We start from the raw sequence: 23967 nt of genomic DNA, 5'->3' as shown, positions 1-23967 counted from the left end.
TTTATTCATTCGTTTTGTTTTTTAAAGTCCACATGAGTGAAATCATATGGTATTTGTCTTTCTCTGACTTACTTCGCTTGACATAATACTCTCTAGGTCCAACCACATCATTGCAAATAGATTTTATTCTTTTTTATGGCTGAATAATATTCCATCATGTGTGTGTGTATCACACATTCTTTATCCATTCATCAGTTGATGGAAATTTGCTTCCATAATTTGGCTATTGGAAATAATACTGTAATAAACATAGGGATGCATATATCTTTTCAGAGTGTTTTTGTATTTTGGGGTACATACCCAATAGTGCAATTACTGGATGGTATATGGTAGTTCTATTCTTAATTTTGCGTGTGCGTGTGTGTGTGTGGGGGGATATCTGTGCAGACCAGAAACCGCCAAGTGGCACATCAGCATGCATTCATATGAAGGGTGGGAAGCCTTAGCTCGAAGCGTGACACCTATTCTAGCTTGGAAGATGGATTTGACAGTCATTAGCTGGACAAACTAGTCATCTCCCATGCTCACTTCTGACAGCCCTCACTGAGGTAGCATGTATCACTCCACAGACATTTATTCCACATCTACTGGGTCCAAACACCAATGGCTCATCTCCTGCCCTTGAGTAGCTCACCATCCAGCATGCCAAATGGGAAATTTAAGCAGCTCTCTAGAACACAAGGCAGGGTGAAATCCAGGCCTGGGAGGGGATTTCAAAGTGGTGTGAGGCCCCACGGGCTGGAGTGATTGTGTTCGGGTACAAGCAATGATTCACAGAAAAGAGCGGTGCTAACAGGAAAGGGTTAATTCTAAAATGTCATTCTGACCAAATATACACAATATAGCTTGCATTGAAAAAAGCAACAGAAACAGCTCACTCCTTCAAACAACCCATTATAGCACCATTCCTGGGAGCATGATTGAGAACTAAAATTTTTAACCACTTTTGAGTAATGAGATTAACATATGGTAAAAATTTATTTTTTATAGGTTCAGAAGCGTGACTCATTATAATGAGATCTACATTTGACATTTCTTAAGGTTCCAGCTTTTTAGGAGATGAATAATGAGAATGAGAAAAACTTAAAGTGATGTCTAACTGTTGAACTTTCCTACTCAAGATGCAGCTAATGAACATTTCTAGGGACTACGACTTCCAACCTGAAACACTGTCTTAAGCTGGAGATAAAGTGTAAACTTCACTGGTTAAAAATTATTTTCTGGGCCCTCGAGTTTAGATCAGTTTCATGAAACAATAAACTGTACCAGTAAAATGTAATCGGTCAGAAGGCTGTCTTAAGGATTGGTATCGAAACAGTAATTCAATTTCAGCATTACATGAAGTGTGTGTTCCAAAGATATCCAGCAGGAGTATTTCTTCTAATGCCATGAGAAAACAATTTTGACTTCGCAATTTCAATTAATTATTTTAAAATGGGCCATTTCTGAGAACTTGTATTAGCAGTGAATTCTGTGTGCTTATAAAACCCATCTGGACCTGCTCAAGTCAAAAACTTCTGTCCACAAAATACAACCATATGTTAACTTTGAGTGAATCCCTAATTTGTATTCTAGAATACAATTTGTATATCTAATTTGTATCTCTTTTGAAGAGAAGGAGATTTAAAAAAACTTGCATGTTGTCCATTTAAGTGTTTAAGTACTAAAATAATTATATCCAATTACTTCCCAAATAACTAAGATTTACCAGGTGTCCATCAGAACAGGCCCGGCTCTAACCACTCCTCATAGGATTTATTTCATCCTGCTGAGAACTCTCCAACCCTACCAGACAGAAGGCAGAGCAAAGGAAGGGGGCTTGGAAGCAGTCTAGAAATACAAGCCACAGTTGAATAAAAATAAAGAGTGGTTTTATTGATTACATATAATAATTCCGCTATATTAATATATATGTTATAAACTTTAAGGATTAGAAACAGATGACTTCATTCTTTAGCGAGAATAACCTAGGTTATGGCAGCATGTTCAATGAGTATTACTTCAGTCCTGCAGTGGTCACAGAGCTAGCTTTCAGATAATCAGGAAGTCATCATCCAAGCTATGTATTAGGCCACACATTCCATTAAGACATTATGTTTTCTTCAGCAAACACTCTTTTTATCATATCCTCCTACATATATCTTATTATAATGTACAAAGTTTAACTTTTTACCCCCAAGACCTGCCTCAGATAACCTGCACGCTGCCAAGTACAAGGCATGACACAGCAGCAAAAAGCTACTCTGCCCTCTGTATCTTGGATTTTTCATTTTTGCCTAAAACCCCACTTTATGATTAAAACTGAATGAATCCTCCCACAGTGGAATACGTATTAGGAAAGTCTTTTTGTGTATACATTCCCACAAAGATGGAAAATGTCAAATAGTTTGAGCAAGTATTTGGCAGACCACAGAAAGAAGAGAGGAGCGTGGGAAAAGAAAATGCTTTAGTGTTTTAGAGCTGAGGCGCTTGATGGACGTCATTCAAATTTCTCATCTCCTTCTTCCACATCTTTCAAGTTGAGTACTTCCAACGAACCTTTGCCTTTTGTCTCCTTTTTCATTAGCTCATCGATTTCTCGGAAGCAGCCCGGGTCAATCAGACACACCTGAAACATGGAACACAGCTGCTCACCTCATGAAGACGAGCAATGCAAAGGAACACAGCGTTAACTTCCTCTAGGACAAACACACACCACTTTCCGGAGGTCCCTACTGCTCGAGTCCTACAGTGCAAGAGCGAAGACAATGCACAGGGCAGCAGACTGGGTTCTAGTCCAGCCTTTGTCTTTTTCTCCCCCAAATTTTTATTTAAATTCTAGTCAGTTAACACAGTGCAATATTGGTTTCAGGAGAGAATTTAGTGATTGATCGCTTACATGTAACACCCACTGCTCATCATAACAAGTGCCCTCAATACCCACCCCCCATCCAGCCCATCCCCCACCCACCTCTCTCCATCAACTCTGAGTTTGTTTTCTATCATTAGGAGTCTCTTACGGTTTGCTTCCCTCTATCTTTGTCTTTTCCCCCTTCCTTATGTTCATCTATTTTGTTTCCTAAATTTCACATATGAGTGAAATCATAGGTATTTGTCTTTCTCTGGCTGACTTATTTCGCTTAGCATTATACTCTCTAGCTCCACTCATTTTGTTGCAAATGGCAAAATTTCATTCTTTTTGATGTCTGAATAATATTCTACTGCATATATATACCACAACTTCTTTATCCATTCCTCAGTTGATGGGACACTTGGGTTCTCTCCATAGTTTGGCTATTGTTGATGATGCTGCTATAAACATCAGGGTGCATGTACTCCTTCAAATCAGTATTTTTGTATCCTTTGGGTAAATACCTAATAGGGCATTTGGACTGTAGAGTAGTTCTATTTTCAACTTTTTTTCCCCCCAAGATGTTATTTATTTGACAGAGAGAGACACAGCGAGAGAGGGAACACAAGCAGGGGGAGTGGGAGAGGGAGAAGCAGGCTTCCCGCGGAGCAGGGAGCCCGATGCGGGGCTCGATCCCAGGACCCTGGGATCACGACCTGAGCCAAAGGCAGACACTTGATGACTGAGCCACCCAGGCGCCCCCTATTTTCAACTTTTTGAGTAGTCTCCATACTGTTTTCCAAGTCAGCCTCTGTCTTTAAGTATGCATGTAAGCCCTGTGACAGGCATTCACCTCCCTGAGGACCTCTCTGGATTCTTTGGCTGTAAAGTGAATGGGACTAGAAAACTATGGTTCTTTTTGTACTAAAATTTAGCATGAACATTTATAGTTCAGTGAAAGCACCGCTTTTTATTGACATCTGAAGGAGAAAAAGAAGCTTGAAGGCCCATTTAGAAATCACCTGTGAAGTTTTGAAAAAATTTGAGAACTTCAGAATGTCTGATGTGTTGCTTCACATTGAGTGGAATGCTCAACAATCCCAGTCTAGAGCTCATCTAAACTGAAGCTGTTGCAAAGTCTCAAGGCATGAATTTGCAGACAATGGAATCTATACTGTGTCTGACACTGGGGGGTGAGGACATAAGACACAAGGCTTCTGTTGCTTCTACAAAATATCCTGTGGTAGGGGGCGCCTGGGTGGCTCAGTCGGTTGGAACATCCAACCCTTGGTTTCGTGTTGGGTCGTGAACTCAGGGTTGTGCGATTGAGCCCTGGGGTTGGGCTCCACGCTCAACAGGGAGGCTGCTTGAGATTCTCTCTCCCTCTCCCTCTGCCCCCCACCCCCTCTCAAATAAATACATCTTTAAAAAGAAAAAAAAATGTTCTGTGGTAAATGAGGCTGTCCAACTTTTATTCTTATTTCAAATTTCCTCATAATAGAAGACTCACTGTAAAATACATTCTTATCCAAAATGAGCATGAACTAACAACAACAAAAAAAATCCTAAGTGTGCTTAACTACAATTTAGTTATACCTGGACCTTGACATTTTTACTTAGTTCTACGTAAGAGGTTTTGGAAATGTTTTATTGTTCATACCCTCTAAATGTTGGTTACACATTTATGACTAAAGAACAGACTACTTTGGTAACATGAACACAAAAGAATAAGAGTGTTTTCATCTCACAATTTCTAACTGCTGACCGTAGTCTTCACTCTCTATGACTTTGATCAGTGGCTTGAGCTTTTCTTTCAGCTTCTTCCCTTCATTCACTGGAAGAAGGAACCGGAGTCTCATGTGAGCACGTTCAATCTGCATTTTCTCCTTTAACTGCTTTATCACCTCCAAAGCCTAGCAAGACAAAATTGAAAACAATGGCCATTTCTTTGCTTCGTCTGCTGCATTACTTTAAGGGATTCAAAACAAAGCAGTTTCCATCTGGTTGAAAAGGTGATGGGTCTTGGATGGACACAGAGAATGTAAGCAACCGTAAGAAAATATAGATAAATTGGACTTGAAGATTACCAACTTTTGTGTTTCAAAAACCATCAAGAAAGTGAAGAGACAACCCATTAAATAGAAAATATTAGCAAATCACACATTTGATGAGGTACCAGTATCTGGAATATAAACAGCACTTTTACAACTTGACAATAAAGACACAAATAATTAAAAAAATGGTCAAAGGATCTAGATAGTGTTTTCTCCAAAGATGACCCGGGGTCAATAAGGACATGAAAATATGCTGAAATCATAGTTATTAAGGAAATGCAAATCAAAACCAGAATGATACACCCAGGATGGCTATAATGAAAAAGGTGGATTAATTACAAATATCATAAAAAATGTGGAGAAATTGGAACCCTTGAACACTGACTGTGGGAATGTAAAATGCCTCAGCTGTTTTGGAAAATGGTTTGGCAGTTCCTCAAAAGGTTAAATATAGTTACCACATGACCCAGCAATTCCATTTCTGGGTACAGAGAAATGGAAACACGTACACACAAAAACTTGTAATGAATTTCACAGCAGCATTACTCATAATAGCTAAAAAGTAGAAACAACCCAAATATCCATCAACAAAATATGGTATTTCTATACATTGGGTTATTATTGAGTCCTAAAAAGGAATGAAGTACTAACTTGTACTATAATAGGTATGAACCTTCAAAGGGCCACATTATTGTATGATTCCATTTATATGAAATGTCCAGAATAGAAAAGTCCATAGAAACAGAAAACAAATTTGCCAAACACATGTGAGAGGGAGGAAACAAGGAGTGACTGCTAATGGTGACAGGGTTTCTTCTGGGGGGGTGATAGAAATGTTCTCAAATTAGGTAATAGGGAAGGCTGCAAAAACTTTGTGAATATACCACTGAACTGTACCTTTTAAAAAGATGACTTATATGGCATATGAAATATATAAATTAAAAAAAAAATGTAAAATGCAGAGTTGAAATGACTCTTCAAAAATCCAAGTTTTGGGGTGCCTGGGTGGCTCAGTCAGTAAGTATCTGACTCTTGGTTTCGGCTCAGGTCATGATCTCGTCTTTGTGGGATCCAGCCCTGTGTTGGGCTCCATGCTCAGTGTGGAGTCTTCTTGAGACTCTCTCCCTCGGCCCCTCCCCCCAGCTCATGTGCGCACACACACTCTCTTATATAAATAAATAAATCTTTAAAAAAAAAGTCCAAGTTTTATCTTTAAAGGTTTGATTTGGAAAGGAAAATGAGAACTGTAGCACATTTGTGCTTCGTTAAAAAAAATTCCATTACTCCTCCCTATAACCCCCATCATTTCCTTCCCCCTCCCCAAAATCTCTACCCAACTGCTTCTAAGTAGTATCATGTTATTATTACAGACTGACTATTTTAATGTTTTCTTCAGAGAAAACTGATTTTCATTTGGATACTTTTTGACATTAAAAACCACTCACCTGCTGTTTTGTACTCTTATTGGTTTTGACCGAATAGTGGATGTCCTTCATAGCTCTCTCAATAAGGATAACAGTGTATGGTCTCTTTGTTTCAGGGTTCACACACTTGTCAGCGACAATAGTTGCAATGTCCCTGAACATCTGCTCCAGCTGTGTATGCCGTTCTTTATCTGATACTTGAACCTCTCCTTTAGTCAAAATCTAAAAAAACCCAACAGATTTAAAAAAGCAATGTCTTTATTGCACAGTATTTGTTAACCACAAGAATTAGTAACTTGGGGAGAAAATTAAATTCCATCCTTCTCAGCTATTGATATACGCTGGATTATCTTGCGCTCTAAGATCTTACTTATTTAGGTGGGGAAAGTTGAAAAGGCAATCTTACAAAGGTTGTAAATGGTGAAATCCTTGAAAAGAAATTCTATTTTCAAGTATATTACACTAAAAATATATAAATGGACAAAATAAAGCAACTTAATAGAAGACTTAAATTTTGGAGGCTTGGCAAAATTGTTATGTCCTGAATCATTAAAAACGATGCTGTACAACAAAAAAACCCAAGTAATCTGATTAAAATGAGCAGAGAACCTCAACAGACATTTTCCCAAAGACATACAGATGGCCAAGAGACACATGAAAAGATGCTCACACCACTTTCATCAAGGGAATGCAAATCAAAACCACAATGAGTTACCACCTTACCACCTCACACTTGTCAGAATGACCAGAACAAAAAACAACAACCAAGAAATAATAAGTGTTGGCGAAGAGGTGAAGAAAAAGGAACCCTCATGCACCGCTGGTGGGAATGCAAACTGGCGCAGCCACTGTGGAAGACAGTATGGAGGTTCCTCAAAAAACTGAAAGTAGAGCTACCATATGATCCAGTAATCGCCCTACTATTTACCCAGAGAAAACAGAAACACTCATTTGAAAAGATACATGCACCCTTATGTTTACTGCAGCATTATTTTTAATAGCCACGATACTGAAGCAACCTAAGTGTCCATTGATAGATGAATAAAGAAGTGGTGTGTGTGTGTGTGTGTGTGTATAAATACAATGGAATAATATTACTCAACCATAAAAAAGAACGAGTTTTCCCATTTGCAATGACATGGACGGACCTAAAGGGTATAATGCTAAGTGAAGTCAGAGAAAGACAAACACCACATGATTTCACTCATGCATAATTTAAGAAAGAAAACAAATGAACAACAAACGAAAAGAGACAAACAAAAAAACCCAGACTCTTAATTATGAGAATAAACTGGTGGTTGCCAGAGGGGAGGTGGGTAGGGAATGGGTGAAATAGATATAGGAGATTAAAAGGCATGAACTGCCAGTTATAAAATAATAAGTCACAGAGATGAAAAGAACGGCATATGGTTTATAATCAATAAGACTGTAATAACGCTTTTCTGACAGGTGGTGACGACACTTACCATGCTGTACACCTGAAACTAATGTAACACTGTACGTTTATTATACTTCAATTAAAAAAAGTGATGTTACAGGGGTGCCTGGGTGGCTCAGTCCATTAAGTGTCTGACTCTTTGATTTCGGCTGGGGTCATGCTCTCAGGGTTGTGAGATTGAGCCCTCCAGGCAGTGGAGCCTGCTTAAGATTTTCTCTTTCCCTCTCCCTTTGCCTCTCCCCAACCTCTCTCCCCGTCTCTCACTTAAAAAAAAAAAAAAAAAAAAAAAAGTGATGTTATTCAGGTTGAACTACTGTAGGATAACTATTCACTCCCAAAAAATAACGTTTTAAAGTTTAACATACCTATAAATACTTCTACTACAAAGAACATTAGAGTCAATCACGCTGCAGATGTTAGAACTCACCTGCTTACAGATTTCCGTCTGGTCGTCTGTTCCAAATGCACTGATCAGATCTTCCTTCTTTGCAACCTGACCTTTAGAAACATTTACAAACACTGAATGGGTCTGTAGAACTTCATCAAGGTCTTTTTCCCTTGTGACAGCAGGAGAGAAAACCCTAAGTGAGCACACTTGAAACTTGGAAATTCATTCACATTTTAAATACAAGATGGCAACGATATAAACAACAAATACTCCTAACCGACCCTCAGTGCGAGGGAACATTTTCAAAACTCAGAACCGCATTTGTGCTCCCACTTACTCACTGAGACAAACGTCACGGGAGTATGCACGAGACACTGAACGGGGGCGGGGGGCGGGCGGCTGCCAGGGAATCCGATCCCTAGATGGCAGCAGCGGACACCACGCACCTCGGTGAAACTACTGGGCAGAGATCTGTCATCAGGCGGTTCTACGGCGACGGGAACTATTTTTGGAAGGCTAGGTCCCAACCCTTTAATGTTATTTTGGCAAAACGACCATATTTTGGGGGCTTCTTGGCTGTAGCTTTTACGACACCAACCGATTAAAACAAAACCCCAAACCAACAACCTAAACCACACGAACCAAATAAAAATGGAAGCCTTGATTTAGGCGCTAAGCTCGGGAAGGACAGTGATTCTCACGCTCACAGCCGGAATAAATTTTCCATTTCCTTCCCTGTCAAGACCCCAGTTCATTCGAAGACCAGGGGGTAGGCCGCCGCGGAGGCAAAACTCCGGCCAGAGCCCGGAGGGAGAGGGTCACTCACACGCCGCTCCGCCAGCCGACGACTTTGTTTTTGTAGCAGGCGATTTCGAAGCGCTTCCCGGCGCGCTTCATCCGTACCACGGCCACATTGGTTAGGCGGATCTGGTTGGTGGGGGTGAAGATCGACATGGTAGCTGCTCACAGACGCTGGGTCCAGGGAACCAAGGCTAACCCGCGCCGCCGGCCTGAGGACCACCTGCGCCTCGCTGTAACGACCCAGCGGCGCGCGGATCGACCACTATCCGCTCCGACGGCCGCCACAATACACCCAGTTGTCTTATTGCGCAGGCGTCAGGTGTCGCAGAAACCAGGAGAGGAAAAGAGAGCAACAACGCCTGCGCATTGTGGCTTTTACGACATCGTTCCGCGCCCGACAGGAGAGGCGCACTTCCTTACTGTAATATACTTCCGCCAATGAGCTAAGGAGCTCTGATTGGCTGGTGAAGTTGATGTTTTTAGCGACCGGGTGGAAACGTGGCGTCGGCCCCTCTTAGTTCCGCAGAGTTCGGGGCCACACCTACCTTAACTCTTTATTGTGGAAAAATTGTGAGATTAAAAAAGTTGAGAAAAAAGTATGATGAACCCCCATGAGCCCATCGCCCTGCTTCAACAATTATCAGCATTTTGCCATTCTTGTTTCATTCTCCCTATTTTTTTATTGGAGTAGATTAAAGCAAATTATAAGATTTTAGTTTTAAATACGTCAGTCTATACTTCTGGATGCACCCAACATCACCCAAGGTCCTTAATATCATCTAATAGGCAGTCCACAACCAAATTTCCCGAAATAATGCCTTTTTATAGTCGGTGTGTTTCAATTGAGGACCAAACGGGACCACAGATGGCATTTGGTGGAAAATACTCCCTTAACTCGCCCGCCGTTTCCGCGTTTCTTTCCCCTATGCCACGCCTGTCTTGGCCTTGCTCCCCATTGGACCCGCCCCTTGAACCTCTGCACCAATTCGGGAACGTTCGGATGCGCTCCGGCTTCCTCACCCTTAGCCGTGGGCGGTGCTTCCCTCGGGGCCCGCCCCTTCCCCTCTGAGCCAATCCGAGCGGGACCGGGAGGGCTTCGGTTTCCTCGCGCGGAGCCGTAGGCGGGGCTTCCCTCTGGACCCGCCCCTTCCCCCTCTGAGCCAATCCCGACGGGCTGGCGAGTGGCATGGCTGCCGCCAGCGCTCCGGGCTCGGGGTATACTGATAGTGCTTCAAGCTAGTTTGGCGGTCTCCTGGTATCCGCGCCGGCCGCCAGGTTTTTCAGGTCTGCAGTCCTAGGGTCTGTCGGGCCGCAGGGCCTGGGCTCTGAGGAGAATGGGTAAGGGCCCCCCGGCGGGCAGAATTCGCGACGCGGGAGGAGAGAGGAACCCGTTTTTCTCAGACCCTCTCCCAGCGGAGTGGCGTCCTCGGGCCCGGTCCTTCAGGTTGTTGTACTTGTCGGCCCGGGACGGGAGCCGCTGACAGCAAGGGAGGACGGAACCTTGCTTTTGACCCGGCTTTTGCCTCGTGAGGCTAGGGATGAGTTCAGAAGGAACTGTGCTTCTAACCTCAAGTAAAACGCAGAGAAAACTGCCCACTCTCTTTACCCACGTGTGCTGATGGCTTTTGGTTTTTTCCATGGTGGAGCAGCAACTGCAAAGCCCACTTTTGTCTTTTCCACAGTGGAGCAGCACCTGTACACCCCACATTTTAGGCTTCGCCTTTTGAAATTGCCTCCAGGTTCGACATTTGAGGCCAGATCTATTCATATCTCACTCCAAAAAAATGGGGTGTGAAATCCGTTGAGAACCCTTTACAAGTAGCGGTGGGTCTTTAAAACTAGAAGAAAGGGAATAGTTTAGTACTTTTTAAAGCTTTTCTTATGGAGCACACAAAACAAAGCAAAATTCATAATTCCACATGAAGTATTTCAACTTCTCTTGCTTCCAAATGCTATATCCAAACGAAGGTACAATTTTGTATATTTTCCTGCGTTAGCATTATCTTTACGATAATTTTATCATTACCACATGCAGTGGTGTATTATTTTTATTAGAGTTGATCTTTTATAGATTTCTTAGCTGGGTTCTTGAAAATGAAGATTGGTTTTATCTTATTTTTTATGCTTAAAATCAGGATGAGCAGCTTTATATATGTAGCTTTAAGTGAAATTACATGTATGTATCATTTTAAATTTAGATCCTTCTTTGGATACATGGGACTTCTCATCACCTTTAATGTCATTATGGATGAACAGGTTTTACGTCTATTTGGGCTTTGCCTTTGGCATTAGCCTTTGGATTTGTTTCCAGATTGTCATCAGGAAGCAGGTAAGTGGAATTATTTTTTATAGGAGAGTGCTAAGATACTAGATTTATAGAGAGGTTAGAGTGCAGATTTTCTAAGGTTTTCAGAAAAGCTAAAAGGAACTTTCAGTCACTTTTATGTTTGGTCTCTAGACATTTTTTTTTAAATGCCTAAAGAATTTATTCTCAGTTTTTAGAGACTAAGTTATTATGGACTACGTTATTTATGTTTTCTTTGATGGGCTGTGGATGTCTCACTCTTAAGATACAGGAAGATTTTGTAATGAAAAATTAAACTTGTAAAAAACAATCGTATTAGCATCTTCAAAGGGCAGTTATCTTCTCTTTTCTTACCACTAACTAAAGATCAGTAAATGAGTTCCTACTGTTATTCCACTAAAGCACATTGTGGATGAATGTATGTATAGTTTTGTCCTGGAGGAAGTAGGGATCTTTATAGTCTTAAGAAATCTGGGTCCAGGGGCGCCTGGGTGGCTCAGTCGTTAAGCGTCTGCCTTCGGCTCAGGTCATGATCCCAAGGTCCTGGGATCGAGCCCCGCATCAGGCTCCCTGCTCGGCGGGAAGCCTGCTTCTCCCTCTCCCACTCCCCCTGCTTGTGTTCCCTCTCTCACTGTGTCTCTCTCTGTCAAATAAATAAATAAAATCTTAAAAAAAAAAAAAATCTGGGTCCAGCCTTTAAAGTACCTAATTATACCAAGGGGTTAATATTTGAGGAGTTCACCAGAAAAATTAAGAGAATAGTAAAATAGGTCAGTATCTGTGCTGGTTTTTCGTCCCAGTTGAAGATGGGAGAAGATTCAAACTTGATGGATTTTGTGCGGTTGTTTATCTTCAAGGACAAGAACTCACAGAAATCTGTTCCAAAAGCAACTGGGGATTTGATGACAAGTGGTTATATCACTCTTCAAAAGAAGGAAGTCTTTGTGTCTGGAGTGAAAATTTTCTATGGTTCCCAGACTGGAACAGCAAAGGTAAGAACTTTATGTGATACTTTTCCTTGGGTTTCCTGATCTTTTAGAAGATCCCTTAAAAGTGTCCACTCACAGTGAATGGAATTGGTCTTCTAATTTTTTTTTCATCTTCTTTTTTCCCTTTCCCAGCTTACGTTTTTCCTTTCTGGGGTGGTGGGTGGGTTTTTATTCCTTGTGCCCAATTCCAGCTAATTGGTGGTATCTGATGGTCACTGTCATGAAGGATCTTTGTTCTGAAGCTTGCTTCTGCCTCAGCGGAATGGAGAGTTCTAAGCCCGTTATTGATGGTGGGTGTAGAAGTAGGGGAGAGTGAAAAGAGAATGTCAGCAGTAGTGTCCATTGTGGGTCCTGACTTTCACAACTTCACACATCTACTTTATAAAACGTGTTTTGATTTAGTAGTGTTAAAAGTGTTAACAATAGACATTGAATACTGTTTAAAGTAGACATGCTGCAGGTGTTATGAAGGTTATGAAGGTCACAGCTATTTAGTGCTTTCTAGGAAAAGATTCTAAGGTGAACATGGAAATGAAGTTTAAAAAAAATCAAGGTCAAGTTATTTTTGTATAGTACTAAACAGGGTTGTACTGCCCTCTTGTGGATATTTTGTAGAATAATATTTCATAGTTTTTCAGATCCATGGTGCTTTGCTCCACTTCATAGTTGAAGGTCACTTAATACTAAGTTCAACTGTAAGCAACAGAGGTGGGAAACTGGAAGAAATGTAAAAAAGGCGTCTGAGCAGCCAAAACAAAGTCCTTTTATGTTATTTATAAAAGATCTCATTCATAGCCTCTCTCATGTGTGTTTTTAATTTTTTCTAAAAGATCAAATCAACACTTGCAGATTGTAACAAATCCAGGCATGAGGAGGGTTCATAATGAAAAGTACTCTCTAGTGAACCTCTTTTAACTATTTCTTATTTTTGGTTCCTCTGATGGCTATAATTTTAACCCGTGTGTGCTGTATTTCTAGATTATTAACGTTAATTATAAGTTACTGACTCCTTATATTAATTAAAACATTACTCAAATCTCAGTGGCTTTATTGTTGGCCACCTCTTTGTTAATATGGGTTAGATGACTCTCCTCAAAGCTGTGCCATTTGAATTTCCTTATTTTGCTTTCACACTGAATGGATTCATATTTGGCTGGGTAAGGGAGATTAGTTTTTCCTTACAACTTTGAAGGTGTCACTTCACTGTCAGGGCTAGTCTCCTCATTCCTTTGATTTTTTTGTTTCTGGAAGCTTTTAGAATCATTTCTTTGTCCTTGATGTTTGGAACTTTTTTTTTTTTTTAAGGTTTTATTCATTTACTTGACAGCACAAGCAGGGGGAGAGGGAGAAGCAGGCTCTCTGCTGAGCAAGGAGCCTGATGCGGGACTCAATCCCAGGACCCTGAGATCATGACCTGAGCCGAAGGCAGATGCTTAACCAACTGAGCCACCTAGGTGCCCTTATGTTGGGAACTTTTTTGAGATGGTGTCTGGATTGGCTCTTTTTTTAGCTGTTGTGCTGGACACTTGGGCTCTTTTGAACATTTGTGAGCATTTCTGCTGATTTCTTGGGCAATTTTTTTCCCTTTCTATTTTCTCTTTTTTTCTTCCTGGGACTCTTGTTAGTTGGATGTTAGAGCTTTTGGATGGCTTCCATCCTCTCTTTTTGTAACTTTTTCTTTCTATTCTGGGTTGTGGGATTTCAATTCCAAACCTTCTTTTTTTGAATGTTTTATTTTGGCTATTATGTTTTTAGTTGCAAAAACATCACTTTTTTCAGTTTTTATATTATCTTGTTAGTTATTTAAGAATATATCTTAGTAGGGGCACCTAGGTGGCTCAGTCGGTTAAGCGTCTGCCTTTGGCTCAGGTCATAATCCCAGGGTCCTGGGATCGAGTCCTGCATTGGGCTCCCTTGCTCAGCAGGGAGCCTGCTTCTCTCTCTCTCTCTGCCTCTCCCCCGGCTTGTGCTCTCTCTCTCTCACTTTCTCTCTCTCTCAAATAACTAACATCTTAAAAAAAAAAAAAAAGAATATATCTCACTGAATTCGTTTTTCTGTTCCCTGATTTATCTGCTTTCTCACTTTTTCTGTTGCTGCTATTTCTCCTTCCTGCTGATTGTTCTTATATTCTTAGTGATCCATGGTTTTCTATTAATATTTAGGACCGAACGATGGGGTGGCTATTGTGGATTTTCTCTGTTACTGTGTGCACAGATTTGTGTTCTCTAATTATAAATTTTCTGTGCTCGATGGGTCAGGGCATGCCATATTACCAGATGTTCTGTGCACGGTGGGTCAGGGCATGCCATGTTACCTATTGACCCCATATCTCTCTCTAACTACCACCTCAATTTTTTTCTTTACTTTTCTTTCTTTCTTCTTTCTTTCTTTTTCTTTCATTCTTTCTTTCTTTCTTTTTTTAGAATAAAGCTCCTTGAACGTGTCTGCGCCACTCTCTCCAAATCTCGTTTCCCCACTTCTGTTTTCCTTGGGCCACTCTTGTGTGGCTTGCATGCCCCGAGTGTTCCCAGTGACTTCCATGTTGCTAATTAATTCTCACTCTTCTTCTTCCTTGACACTGTTCTCTAGGTCATGCTCCTACTCGGCCGCCAAGGCTAGTCTTCCTCACTGTCAGTTGCAGATGTCTCCTCATCTTCTTGGCCTCGAAAGATTGAGTGTCCCAAGGCACAGTCCTTGTCTTTATTTGCACTCACTCTAAGGGATCTTGTTATCTAGAGCAATTTGGCAAACTTTTTCTATAAAGGGCAAGGTATTTTATTTTATATACTGTGTTTTTAGGTTTGTAGTTTTTGTGAGCCATACAGTCTTGTCGCAGCCACTTAGTCTGTGGCTGTGGTGTGGAAGTAGCCACAGACCATGGGTAAATAAGTGGCATGACTGGGTCCCAGGAACTTTTATGTACAGAAACAAATGGAGGGCTGGATTTCACCCGCAGGCCTTGGTTTGTGTTCAGTGGTGGCCTCCCAATATGTTTTTAATCTGAACTGTTCCCTTCAACTCCAGACTCTCATATCTAGTGGCCTGTCGTAGATCTTCCTGTGATGTCTGGTAGGCATCTCAAAATTAGTACGCTCCAACTGAACTCCCCTTTTTTTGCCTGGACCTTTTCCACTTAGAATCTTTACCATTTCAGTAAATGGCAACTTTATCTTTCCAGTTGCCTAGTTAAAAAAAAAAGAAACCCTTTGAATTCTCTCTTTTTCCTACTACCCCCATGCCATTTTTAGCAAATGCTGTTTGTTCTACTTTCAAAATGGATCCAGGTGCCAGTCACTTCTCTGCACCCTGGCTCACGGCACCCTCTGCTTTTGTCTGGATCACAGCAGTCACCTCACTGCCGGCTAGTCCCCTTCATTCAGCGCTGCTCGGCCCGTCCCCTGGCTTCAGTGTCCTCTCAGCTCAGGAGCCACAGGGACTTGGAAAACTTAAGTGAAATAGTGTTCCCTTCAGCTTAAAAACCCAGCAATGACCTCCTCATTCACTTAGAGTAAATCACAGTGACCTCACAGTGGCCAGGAGGCCTTCTCGCCTGGTTCTCCACTATCTCTTTTACCTCTTGTCCTTGGTCCCCACGTCTCCAGTCTTACTAACCTCCTTGCCAAGCCTGCTCCCTCCTTTGGGCCTTTTCACTTACGTGTTGTTCTGCTTGGGGTAGCCTCATGGCTTGTCTCGCATGTCCTTCAGGTTTGGCTCAAGTCTATCTTTGAGGCCTCTTATACCAAATACTTGTCATTTTTCCACACCGGCTCTCCAGTTGTGACATGAACTACCCAGAGTTTTTGTCAGACTCCACAGGTATAAGGACCCAGTCTGCAAGACTGTCTCTGCTTCAGACGCCAGTCACTAGTCCCAGGGGCCACCTGTGCTTGTGACCAGACCAGCTATAAACTCGATACCACAGTCCTCTCCTTAGGTTCAATCATTTCCTAGAAGGATTCGCAGAATCAGGAAATTGCCCAACTAACTATGCTTCCTGGTTTATTAGAAAGGATACAAGGCAGAAACAGACAAATGGCAGACATGCATAGGGCAAGGTCTGGTGGTGAGGGGTGGCTCGGAGCTTCCGTGCCCTCTCTCTACCCACCACTTCCTCAGCACATCAGTGTGTTCACCAAACCGGAGACTCCGAGTCCTGTCATTTAGGGGTTTTAGTGGACATTTTAAATCATTGGCCATGGATGATTGAACTCACTGGGAGCAATGGTGCTGAAAGTTCTAAGCCTTTAATCACATAATTGGTTTTGTGGTGACCGTCCCCCGTCCTGAAGCTACCTGGGGCCCACCTCCCCATGAGTTATTTTATTAGCTTACCAAAGTCGGTAAGTTCCAAGGGTTTTAGAAGCTTTGTGCCAGGAACTAGGGAGAAAGACTAAATATTTATTTATTTTTTAATCTTATGCACCTGTCCTGACCCTCCCTGTTTAAGATAAAACTGTCCCCAGACCTATCCCTTCCTGTGTTCTTACCCCTTATCCTGATTTATTTTCTTCCATAGCACTTCCATAGCACATCATCTGATTATGTCTTTTCTCATTTCCATGTTTGCTCTGTCTCTGCCCATTAGAACATAAGCTCCCTGAAGCAGAGACCGTGTGTGTCTTGTTCACTGTTGTGTAATATTGCCCAGAACTGAGACTGGCCTAGTAGATGCCCAGTAAAATAATAGATGCTTGGTAGGCTTAGCTTTCATCCTGGGAGATGGGGAACCAAGTGTAAGACTACCAAGCGAAAAGTAGGAAGACGTTTTTCAGAGTGCCTAGAAGTTAGCCATGGGGCTAGAAGTGTTAGCTTTCCCCAGACATTTGGTTCATTTTGTCTGGAGAAGAGCTAGCGGGTGTTTTGTCTGGGGGTAAAGGGCAGATGCTGCCCAGGCTTGGTGTGCACTTGTCCTGTATATAGATTGCCTGCTGATTGGTTCTTCTCTGCCCCAGGTTTCCCTCACAGCTTCCCTGTAGTGGCTGCTTCTGAGCCCAGAACCTCTCTAGGGTTTGTCCGGCATACGGACTCTCCCCTAGGGCTTTTCCTCCCCGTCAACCTGCTTCTGTTTGCTTTCTGTCTTCCAGAAGTGTGTCGCATTTCTTATATATCACATTCTCTTCCCTCTTCAGTATTTCTTATCACCTATAGGTTTATTCTAGTGGGGCAGGGCAGCTGGAATGTCAAAAAGCCAATTTAGATGTAGTCCCGCATACGTACTTACAGAGTGAGAACAGCACAGTTGAATGATGGATCTCTATAAAGATGCTTGAGGAAATGGAAGAAGTGGGAATAGGTATTTGTGTTTATGATGATAAGTGTCAGTCAGTGAAAAAGTTTTCCATGATAAATGCTTTATTCCTTTGCCAACAAGAGTAAATGAAGACTGTATTTTGCTTATTTAGCTTATTGAAGACTTTGTGATTTTTTTTTTTTCTATTAGGGATTTGCAACAAGTCTTGCTGAAGCAGTTACCTCCCTAGATCTCCCTGTGGCTGTTATTAATCTGAAAGAATACGATCCAGATGATCATCTAGTAGAGGAGGTTGGTAATTGTGTTATTTTTTTTTCTTCAGTCCAAACTCTCAAATGTAATTGACCTCCTGCATTCTGGGATAAATAGAATCTTCAGAATAAATTTGATTTTCATGCTAAGGAGTTTTCAGTTGGTTGCATTTTCAGTGTCAGTCAGAGGTGTTGAATATGTGGTGTGGGACCTGTCCCTCCGGTGTGTAGTCTTTCCTGCGGCGGGGGTAAGGGCGGGAAAGGTTGGGTGGTTTGAAGTTCCCTCCTCCCTCCTGCTACGGATCTCATAATCAAGTGAGGGTGATGGATGGCAGTGTGCTGAGCCTATGAACCATGTATGAGCTGACTGAGAGGTCAGGAACCACTTGGGTAGCAGAGAGAATATGGGTTTTGGAGTTAGAGAAATCTCTTACTGCCTGTGTGACCTCTGTGTATTACTTAAGATCTACATGGGTTTAAGGGCGCCTGGGTGGCTCAGTTGGTTAAGCAACTGCCTTCGGCTCAGGTCATGATCCTGGAGTCCCGGGATCGGGTCCCGCATCAGGCTCCCTGCTTGGCAGGGAGTCTGCTTCTCCCTCTGACCCTCCTCCCTCTCATGCTCTCTGTCTCTCATTCTCTCTCTCAAATAAATAAATAAAATCTTTAAAAAAAAAAAAAAAAAGATCTACATGGGTTTAATTTCTTCAGAGAAACCCCTCTCCTTCTCCTAGCTGTACTCAGGGAGTTTGCCTTATAGTAGGGGTTCTCAGGGTGTGGTCCTTGAACTTACAATATCAGCATCTCCTGGGAACTTGTTAGAAAGGTGCTCCAGATGATTCTGAAGCACATAGAGCAGGGGTTGACGAATTTCTTTTGTGAAGGGCCAGATAGTGAATATTAGCTTTGTGCGGTCATAGGCAACGTGTAAATGAACGAGTGTGGCTGTGTTCCAATAACACCTTGTTTAAAAAAACAAAACAAAACAGGCAGTGAGCTGGACTGGGCCTGTGGAACATAGTTTGCCAGCCCCTTCTTAGTGGATAACCCAGCTGTAACTGTCCAGTTCTTTCTCCCATAAGAGAATAGTGGAGTGCAAATGAGTGTACTTGAATCTGCTCAGAATTACTTGTGAAAAATTATTAGCAACCTTTGAGTCTTTATTATTAATAATGGATTGCTTATAACTTATCTCATGACTTAGAATTTTTTATTTTTTTAATTTTTATTTAATTAATTAATTTATTTATTTATAAAGATTTTATTTATTTATTTGAGAGAGAGAGAATGAGAGAGAGAGAACAGATGAGAGGGGATAGGGTCAGAGGACGAAGCAGACTCCCTGCCGAGCAGGGAGCCCGATGCGGGACTCGATCCAGGGACTCTAGGATCATGACCTGAGCCGAAGGCAGTCGCTTAACCAACCGAGCCACCCAGGCGCCCAGAATTTTTTTTTTTTTTAAAGATTTTATTTATTTATTTGACAGAGAGAGACACAGCAAGAGAGGGAATACAAGTAGGGGGAGTGGGAGAGGGAGAAGCAGGCTTCCCACTGAGCAGGGAGCCCGATGTGGGGCTCGATCCCAGGACCCTGGGATCACGACCTGAGCCGAAGGCAGACGCTTAATGACTGAGCCACCCAGGCGCCCGATGTCAGCATTTTAAAAAGGGATTTTCTTTACTGATAAGTTGTTCTTGAATATTCTTCTGAAATAATTACTTTCTCGGTTAGGTTACCAGTAAGAACGTTTGTGCCTTCGTGGTTGCTACATACACTGAAGGTCGACCCCCTGAAAGTGCAGAGTGGTTCTGCAAATGGCTGGAGGAAGCATCCAGTGATTTTCGATTTGGCAAAACTTACCTGAAGGGTATGAGGTACGCTGTATTTGGCCTGGGAAATTCTGCCTATGCGAGCCACTTCAACAAGGTAGGTATGTGTTGAATTATAGGGATAAATTCTCTATTATAATTAAAAAAAATTCACACACACACACATTCATATGTGTATGTGAAGTAGTCCCCGAACTTTGGTGTTTAATAATAAACTTCTTGTGTTACTCTTATTTATTTATTTATTTGACAGAGAGAGACATGGCAAGAGAGGGAACACAAGCAGGGGGAGTGGGAGAGGGAGAAGCAGGCTTCCCGCTGAGCAGGGAGCCCGATGCGGGGCTCGATCCCAGGACCCTGGGATCGTGACCTGAGCCGAAGGCAGACGCCCAACGACTGAGCCACCCAGGCGCCCCTGTGTTACTCTTTATAGTGGGGAATTGCTGCACACGTTTCCAAGCTTGGGGTATAGCAGGTTCTCAAGTAAATTTTTATTGAATAAAATGCTTACACCTCCTGTTGTCTAGTGTCATAGTGACCTGGATTCATGGCCATCGCGTCCAGTCTGCTGTCCCCAGGCAGGACCTTGTGGATGAAAGATCACTGATTCTGGACTTTCTCAGCCGCCTGTTGTGTTGTTGAACAGCCTTTATGGCTCAAACTAACCCTGAATACAGTTGAGCTCATTGTCTTTTAATCATTAATTTTTAAAGGGAAATAGAAGAAAAACATTCACTGCCTTTTATGTAATAAAACATTGTTTTGTTTTCCTAGATCTTTTTTCTAAATGAAGTTAACTTGGCTCCTTTTGCATTCTGTTCTCTATACTTTAAATAATAAAAATACAGAGCCTCTCTGTTTCTTGTGGTTCTAAACATTTACTAGAACTTTTGTATATGTACCTCTTCCCAAAATGGGCCCAGCCTGGCTCAGCTGTCTTTGGTAGAATGTGTGTAAAGGTGAAAGTGGAGATCTTTCCATAAGCTTGTTTTCATTCAGTAGTTACATCAAGATGTGTATTTCTGCCCATATTTTCAAAGGAAGTAGACCCAAAAAATGGTACAATTCAGATATGTAAATGTTTTGTTTAATGCCTTGCCACTCAGAAAGCCTATTAAGTTTTTGAACTCTTCATTGTGCTTCTTGGTAATCCCTGTGCCTCAGCTTAACTGCTTCTTCTTGCAGTACATTAAAGTTCGGAATTGATGAAGTCTGAGTCTTGCCAAATGGGCTGCATTTGCCCTTTGTTATTAAAATGGGCTTTGCTACATTTTGGAACAAATTTATTTTGCTAATGAGTTATGTTATTCTGACCACAACTTAGAATAGTAGTTTTCAAAGTCTTTTTTAGGTAGTAATCCTTACCTTAGTAAAAGGGTTTGTCCCCTTGTTTAAAGGGTCTTTTGCAGGATCTTATCCGATGTAACCAATGTAGTGTTTGCAGGTAGCAGCTGGGCCTGGAGGGCCCATTTAGGCCAAGTTCCCTCTTCCCAGCAGCAGCCAGTGATGGGGTCCCAGAGGAACTTGGGCCTTTTGCAGAGCAACCTCCCAGCCTGTGATTTAGAGGATTGTGTTTTAGCACCTCTGTCATCTTCTTGCAGGTTGGCAAGAATGTCGATAAGTGGCTCTGGATGCTTGGTGCTCATCGTGTGGCGACTAGAGGGGAGGGGGACTGTGACGTGGCTAAGAGCAAACACGGCAGCATCGAAGCAGACTTCAGAGCCTGGAAGACCAAGTTCCTTGCCCGGCTGCAGACACTTCAGAAAGGAGAGAAAAAGCCCTGTGACGGCAACTGCAAGAGAGGCCAGTGCGAGTCGTCCGCGGTACGGAGCCCCTGTGTCCGGGTCTCGCTGCTTTCCTCCTGTGTGTGGGGGTGCTGGACCTTAACCTCTGCCCCGAGAAGCGCCTTCCCTGGCTTCTGGTTAGAAGGAAGATCTGTGGCTCCCGTGGGGGCGTTTTAGATTGTGTGCGGCCTTCCGAGTGAAGCCAGCGTGGGCAGCATACTTTCCTGTTTCCCTGCTTTATTTATTTATTTATTTATTTATTTATTTATTTATTTAAAGATTTTGTTTATTTATTTGAGAGAGAAAGACTGAGAGAGAGAGAGCATGAGAGGGGGGAGGGTCGGGAGGATCAGAGGGAGAAGCAGACTCCCTGCCGAGCAGGGACCCTGATGTGGGACTCGATCCAGGGACTCCAGGATCATGACCTGAGCCGAAGGCAGTTGCTTAACAAACTGAGCCACCCAGGCGCCCCTGTTTCCCTGCTTTAATGGTTGCGTTGCCAGGGTAGCAGACTTCTCCCGTAGTTGGCGGGTCGGAGGCAGAGGCCTGAGGTTACGTATGTCCTGTCTTCATATCCCCTAACCATGTCTTCCTCCCGACCTCTCTTACTGAACGACTCCTTATTAATCAGACTGGAAGGCTGCCCGTCATCCTAGATTCCTCTCTTTTTGTCCCTCACGGTCTTTTTTTTTTTTAATTTTTAAATTTTTATTTTTAAGCATTTTATTTATTTATTTGAGAGAGAGAGACAGAGAGAGCAAGCAAGCAGGGGGAGAGGCAGAGGGAGAGGGAGAAGCAGGCTCCCCGCTGAGCAGGGAGCCTGATGCGGGGCTCAATCCCAGGACCCTGAAATCATGACCTGAGCCGGAGGCAGATGCCCAACCATCTGAGCCACCCAGGTGCCCCTGTCCCTCACATTCTAAACATGTCTCTTTGGTCCTTGTTCAGGGACCCTCGTTCCTTGGAAGCTCATGTCACCCGACTGTTTCACCACTGCTTGTCTTCACGGCTGTCCGTCATCCTTTGGTCACCTGCTCACTTGTGTCATTCAGGAACCACTTTACCTGCTGACTCACTTTCTCTTCACCCTTGTTTCTATCGTTACTTTTTGGGGCAAAACCATCCGTGCAGGTGATTGATCCAGTGTCCTGGTCTGCCAGGTGCCTGGCCTTCACACTGCCAACAGCCATTGTCTTCACTGACCTTGGCCTCTCACTTCCACGGTCACTTCTGAAATTTTATGTTTCCGTGACCTTGACTGATCTCTCTCAGGTGTCCTGCTTTAAAATTCTTTTGGTCCCATACCTTTTTCATTGGATAGTGAAAACTGATTACTTCACTTCTGTCCTTACCCAGTTTAGTTTTTATACTCATTCTTTTATAAACAATCTTCAATTGCCTTGCCTTCCAGTCCCTTTTCTAACCCAAATGGTCAAACCCCAAGCCAGGTTGAAACCTACCATTTGCCTTCCCATTTGCCTGCTGCTTGCTCTTTGACCCTGGATTCCTCACCACAGGCCCAGGTGTGCACTCAGGCGTGCCCAGCAGTGGCCAGCGTTCTTGTGTAAGTTCCCTTTCTCACTCTCCAAGATCACTATTGAATACTCTTTCTCCCTGCTCCTTCCTCCAGCTATCTTAGGAAGCTGCCAGAGATCTCGTATAGTGTCCTCCACCCCATCTACACATCCTCTCCATCTCTTATGCCGCAGGAGACCTTGGGTCTGAGTCCTGTCAAAGCCACTCTGCATGCTCTGGAATCAGGGGCTTTGTCTCTGTTTTTTGTGTCTCTCTCTCGGCCTTGTTAGTCTCTTCCCCTCCACTAGATTGTTCTCTAAACTTATGAACATGCCTTGAAATCATCCTGTTCAAAGGAACAGGAAAAGCAAGTAAGAAACAAATGTTTCTTTTATTCTGTATGTTTCAGTTGCTGCTTCATTTTTCTGTTCTCTTTTCTAGCTAGTCTTTTTGCTGTGCTTATCTCCCCTCCCAATGGCCCTTAATATTTTTTTACACTGTTTAAAAAAATTGAGGTAAAATTCATGTACGTCCGATTAACGGTTGTAAAGGATACAACCCAGTGGTGTTCAGTACACTCACAGTTCTGTGCAAGTACTGCTTATTTCGGAGTGCCCCTTTTATATGTGTTGGTACACTTGTTCATTTTTTAGACTGGTCAGTTTCCAGCTGATCTGTGTTCATGTTTGCTGGTTTTTCTGCCTGCTCAAATCTACTGAAACCCTCTAGTGAAATTTTTAGTTCGGTTATTAGACTTTTCAGATCAAGAATTTCTTTGTTTCCTTTCTCTAATTTCTGTCTCTGTGTGTTGATGTTCTCAATTTGTTGGGACATTGTTCTCCTGGTTTCCTTCAGCTCTTGGAGCATATTTAAGACCATTGACTTGAAGTCTTTATCTAGTAAGTCTTTATCTAGTAGGTCTGTGTTTCCTTGGGGATGGTTTCAGTTGATTTCTCGCAACTGAAATAGGCCAGAAGTGAAGTAAGCAGTTTTCGCTATCCAGTGATAGGCCTATCATGACCTGAGCCTAAGGCAGATGCTCAACTGACTGAGTCATCCAGGTGCCCCAAGTTTCCTTTTTCTTGATTCAGTGTTTACTTGGTTCTTGT

At 42.6% G+C, this 23967-nt stretch overlaps 2 protein-coding genes across 6 annotated transcripts in view; one reads left to right on the top strand and one right to left on the bottom strand.

Moving 5' to 3' along the window:
• Positions 1 to 1854: 1854 nt before the first annotated feature.
• On the bottom strand, positions 1855 to 9319 carry SBDS (SBDS ribosome maturation factor). The gene is made up of 5 exons (XM_032431131.1): positions 8961 to 9319; positions 8174 to 8303; positions 6330 to 6530; positions 4579 to 4743; positions 1855 to 2608 (listed from the first exon to the last, which is right to left on the bottom strand). Exons 1-5 carry the CDS (start codon positions 9086 to 9088, stop codon positions 2480 to 2482), a joined length of 753 nt encoding a protein of 250 aa, XP_032287022.1. The 5' UTR covers positions 9089 to 9319; the 3' UTR covers positions 1855 to 2479.
• An 807-nt stretch (positions 9320 to 10126) lies between these two features.
• The window catches only part of LOC116648629 (S-adenosyl-L-methionine-dependent tRNA 4-demethylwyosine synthase TYW1), a 201313-nt gene continuing 187472 nt past the window's right edge, over positions 10127 to 23967 (top strand). For all 5 annotated transcript variants that reach the window (XM_032430710.1, XM_032430709.1, XM_032430712.1 and 2 more), the window contains exons 1-6: positions 10127 to 10273; positions 11134 to 11264; positions 12098 to 12232; positions 17671 to 17772; positions 19462 to 19656; positions 21161 to 21382. In XM_032430710.1, the coding sequence (XP_032286601.1) occupies positions 10270 to 10273; positions 11134 to 11264; positions 12098 to 12232; positions 17671 to 17772; positions 19462 to 19656; positions 21161 to 21382 (789 nt within the window). In that variant the 5' untranslated portion in view covers positions 10127 to 10269. The remainder of the gene's footprint in view (positions 10274 to 11133; positions 11265 to 12097; positions 12233 to 17670; positions 17773 to 19461; positions 19657 to 21160; positions 21383 to 23967) is intronic.

This window comes from Phoca vitulina, unplaced genomic scaffold, assembly GCF_004348235.1.
Source record: "Phoca vitulina isolate PV1807 unplaced genomic scaffold, GSC_HSeal_1.0 scaffold45, whole genome shotgun sequence".
Classification (NCBI taxonomy): Eukaryota; Metazoa; Chordata; class Mammalia; order Carnivora; family Phocidae; genus Phoca; species Phoca vitulina.
The sequence above is the reverse complement of the archived record's forward strand: the minus strand, read 5'-3'. Positions and strand labels throughout refer to the sequence as shown.

Coding starts and splice junctions, on each gene's coding strand:
- SBDS (XM_032431131.1), bottom strand. CDS start 9,088: ATGTCGATCTTCACCCCCACCAACCAGATCCGCCTAACCAATGTGGCC. Junction 6,531..8,173: donor AGACGGAAATCTGTAAGCAG/GTGAGTTCTAAC, acceptor GGGTTTTTTTAG/ATTTTGACTAAAGGAGAGGT. Junction 2,609..4,578: donor ACGGTCAGCAGTTAGAAATT/GTGAGATGAAAA, acceptor TCCATGTTTCAG/GTGTGTCTGATTGACCCGGG.